The 3,683-nt window shown below is 26.7% G+C and overlaps 1 protein-coding gene across 1 annotated transcript in view; it reads left to right on the top strand.

Annotated features, from left to right (window-relative positions):
* LOC117170419 overlaps positions 1 to 3,224 on the top strand; it is a 9,121-nt gene extending 5,897 nt beyond the window's left edge. Inside the window, exon 5 of the mRNA XM_033357168.1 lies at positions 2,524 to 3,224. Coding sequence (XP_033213059.1) covers positions 2,524 to 2,783 — 260 coding nt within the window. The 3' untranslated portion in view covers positions 2,784 to 3,224. The remainder of the gene's footprint in view (positions 1 to 2,523) is intronic.
* The last annotated feature ends 459 nt before the right edge of the window (positions 3,225 to 3,683 follow it).

Here is a 3,683-nt window from a genome sequence, read left to right as displayed (position 1 = left end):
CAGAGTGAGAAATTAACCAGAATTAAGCATTCGGATTAAATAAGTGTTCCTGATTTTACATATACAACGATAATTATGATTAAAAATATAAAAAAATTATCGATCTCATACATTATTTTTATAAAGAATGCTGAATTTTGAGGTTAAGTGAAAAAAAAAGATTTACTTCACTTCCACAAAATCTATAATTAATTTAAAAAAATATATTTAATAGAAACAAGAACTTTGATTAATTTAAACAAGAGATTTATTTAAAGAAACCAAAAATTTATTTGAATAATATAAAAGTTTTTTTGGCCCCATATTAAAGAAATAATTTGTTAATTCAAACATACATTTTTCTCAGTGTATGGGGTTAAGACCGTAGAATAAAGCCGAATGTATTCCAAAAATTCTAATCTCAGGACGAATTCCCTGGATCAGGGGTCTCCACAATCCACAGGTACAGCCTGACCCAGGATCAACGGGCATATGACAATTCCGCCCTGGGTACCTGCGAGCGGTTCCCCCACTATACGGCTTCCCCTCATTCAGCCGAACTGCTGCCGTCGATCCTGGTCAGCGAGATTTCTTTGTACCTTATGAGAACTAAAATGCGGGATATGAAATTTTCTAAATGTAACACTTAGTAATTTATAAATGTAATATTATATGTATGATATAATATTATTAATCGTATAATATATTATTTGACTTAACATTTTGAAAATTAAAGATTATTTGTTCAGGTTCACGTGAAACTTTATGGAAAAATTTTCAGAATATTTTACTGAAATGCAATGCAGTAGCTTTAATAGTTTTCTTAATTTGGGAAATTCCGGAAGCAGAAATTTGTCCAGATTTGAAAACTCACTAACTAACATTATAAATTTGTTTTATTTCTTAAACAATGGCATTTCTTAGAAAAAATAGAAAACTCCATTCAATTAAGGGTCTGAAAAAACTTTTAAACGGAATTCGGCAAAGTCTGAAAATAATTATTCTTCCTTTCAAATGAATATGTTTGATAATGCTAGCTCCGGACGTTTTACTGCTGGCAGTGCTGTTTTCTTATTATTAACTTTAGCCTGAACCAGAAAAGCTATATTTAAAATAAAAAGTGGAATTTTCATAAAGAAAGTTGCATTTTTCACCAAAAAAGTTCTTTTAGTCAATAATAAAAAAAAATCTTAGCAAAGCTGTTGAATTTTCGATTCAAAAAGACGAGTTGCTTGCAAAACAATTTATTTTTTAATCCAAAGATATGATTTTTTAACCAGACAGGTTTTTTTAACAAAAAAATATGTATTTTCTGTCAAAATAATTTAATTTTCAACTAAAGAACATCAATTATCAAGCAAAAATGAAATAGTAATATTTGTAGTTCATAAATTTTTTTAAACCAAATAAAAACGAATTTTCAACACAACAGTGAAACTTTCAACCAAAGGAATGAATTTTGAACTAAAATAATAATCCTTCAACCACACAAATGTATTTTTAACAAACAAACAAATTGTAAACAAACACTTGATTTTTTAACTTGAGGGAATAATTTTCTACCTAAAAAGATTAACTTTTACTAAAATACATAAATTTCCAACCAAACGTAATTTTTATTAAAAAATGAAAAAATATTTGACAATTTGAAAAGATTTCAAGAGATTTGAAACCCAAAGGATGATTTTTGAAGGTTTTGAATACAGCACTTAGAAGCTTTCTAAACATTTTAAAAGGTTTCAAAAGAAAAAAGAATGTTATAAAAATTCGTAGGAAAACTAAAAAAGATTTTTGTAATTAATTCAAATATTACTGTTTCTATATTAACATTGCTTAAAATTGTATAATTTTTAAAATTTATACATTTTTTTATTGATTCTTTATCAACTGAAAATTTTTTCTTGGTTAAAAATTCAACTCTTTTTGAATATTCCTTTTTTTTATTTGATAATTAGTTTGTTTTAGTTAATTTTTAAGTTATTAAAAACAGAAGTTTTCAGTTAAGCAAATGCTTTTTTCTGTCTTGGTCCTTGTTCAAAATTTTGAAAGTTGGTTTTCAAAAACTAGACTTTTGAGATTGATCCATGATTATATCTTACCTTTTATGTAATGAAATAGTATTTTTAAATAACTTCAATAAACAAATTGGCTAATCAGTAAAAAAAGATGTTTCTGATTGATTTTCCAAATTAAGCTATGAATTTAGAGAAAATCTTGAGAAATGCTTTTCAAGGATCTGCCTTTCGAGAAAAACACATTTAAAGTTAAGTGCTATAAAGGCACATCTTAAACTTTTTTATTCAAGCATAAAATGTACGCACTTCCGTGGCATAAGTACAATATTCATGTCGAAAACCCAAAATCAATACTTTGACCTTTGTTCACAAAAACGCGAATAGCTAGTAAATCATGATGATAATAATAATAAAAAGAAACGCATAATAATAAAAATAATAACAACGAAAAGTTAGTACCTGTTCTTGTGGAATGGCATATATGTTATAATTATATAACGTAATAGAATAATATTACTGTTTATTACAGCTCCACTTTTAGTAGTACACTTTCTCTGCAGTGGTTTTGAATACTTGACAAATACTGGATCCATGTATTCCTATTGTAATCTGGAATTATATAGCAATACGAATGATGAACTAACAATTTGCAGTATCGTTAAAATAGTACTACATGTCAATTATGTTCTGGTTCCTCTTTTCCTAATAATTGTCAATGAAAGGACGAAAAAATTACTTCGAATGGTTCGACGCATGAAGAAAAAAGCCAAACATCGAGTGGAGATATAAATTTAGATAAATATAATATATGTAACAAGAGTGTAACAATTTGACATTCAAATAACTGTTTGTGTAGCGCTACTATTATTGTAACGTAACATTTGTGTTATCGTTACATAATGTCTTACACAGTAAGGTGTTATATTAACACAATTTATGCATGTTCCATGACCCCTATATAACAGACCTATCATACTTCAAATCAAAATTTTTTATTATGGTAGAAAGATTACATTTTATATTTTCAATTTTTAACATTCTTCACATTATATAAAGTCTCTAATTTAATATTATGAGCACAAAAAGTGGACCATTATTGTCTTAATTACTGTATCAGTATTATATCATTTTTGTATATAACTCGTGCCAAATACTGTGATATTGTAAACCTACTTATCCTACAGAAGTTACAGACTTTTCTCAATGTTAATTGAGTAGAAGAATATGACGAATAAAAATATTAGATTATATTACAAATATAGATATATTTAAATTAATTTTCAATGTATTTAAATAAAGTTATTTACACTTCCTTTTATAAATGACATTGTGACATTAATTCGAGGCTCATCTCATGAGCTTGTTTATAAATAATAAGTAAATCGTGTTTCAGCTTTGATTAAAGGATTATATGTACCTGCATATTTATAAGATTTTTTATAAACATGAAGGCTAAAAACAAGTGAGGATTAAAATTAGGGAAGAAATAGATTGATGTTCTATATAAGGATGATTCTCATATAGATTTAATTTCTAATGTCCCTACAATTTTAATCAATGATCCGAGACCTACTAGAACTTTTGCCACCAGCCTTCATCACGTACGAATTTTGGACAATTGCTAACTCTTTAAATACCTAAAGATAAAAATTAAAAAAATTTTAGTTTGTCAAACAGTTTGTGATAAAA

Source organism: Belonocnema kinseyi, chromosome 1 (genome assembly GCF_010883055.1).
Source record: "Belonocnema kinseyi isolate 2016_QV_RU_SX_M_011 chromosome 1, B_treatae_v1, whole genome shotgun sequence".
In the NCBI taxonomy this organism is placed as follows: domain Eukaryota; kingdom Metazoa; phylum Arthropoda; class Insecta; order Hymenoptera; family Cynipidae; genus Belonocnema; species Belonocnema kinseyi.
The sequence above is the reverse complement of the archived record's forward strand: the minus strand, read 5'-3'. Positions and strand labels throughout refer to the sequence as shown.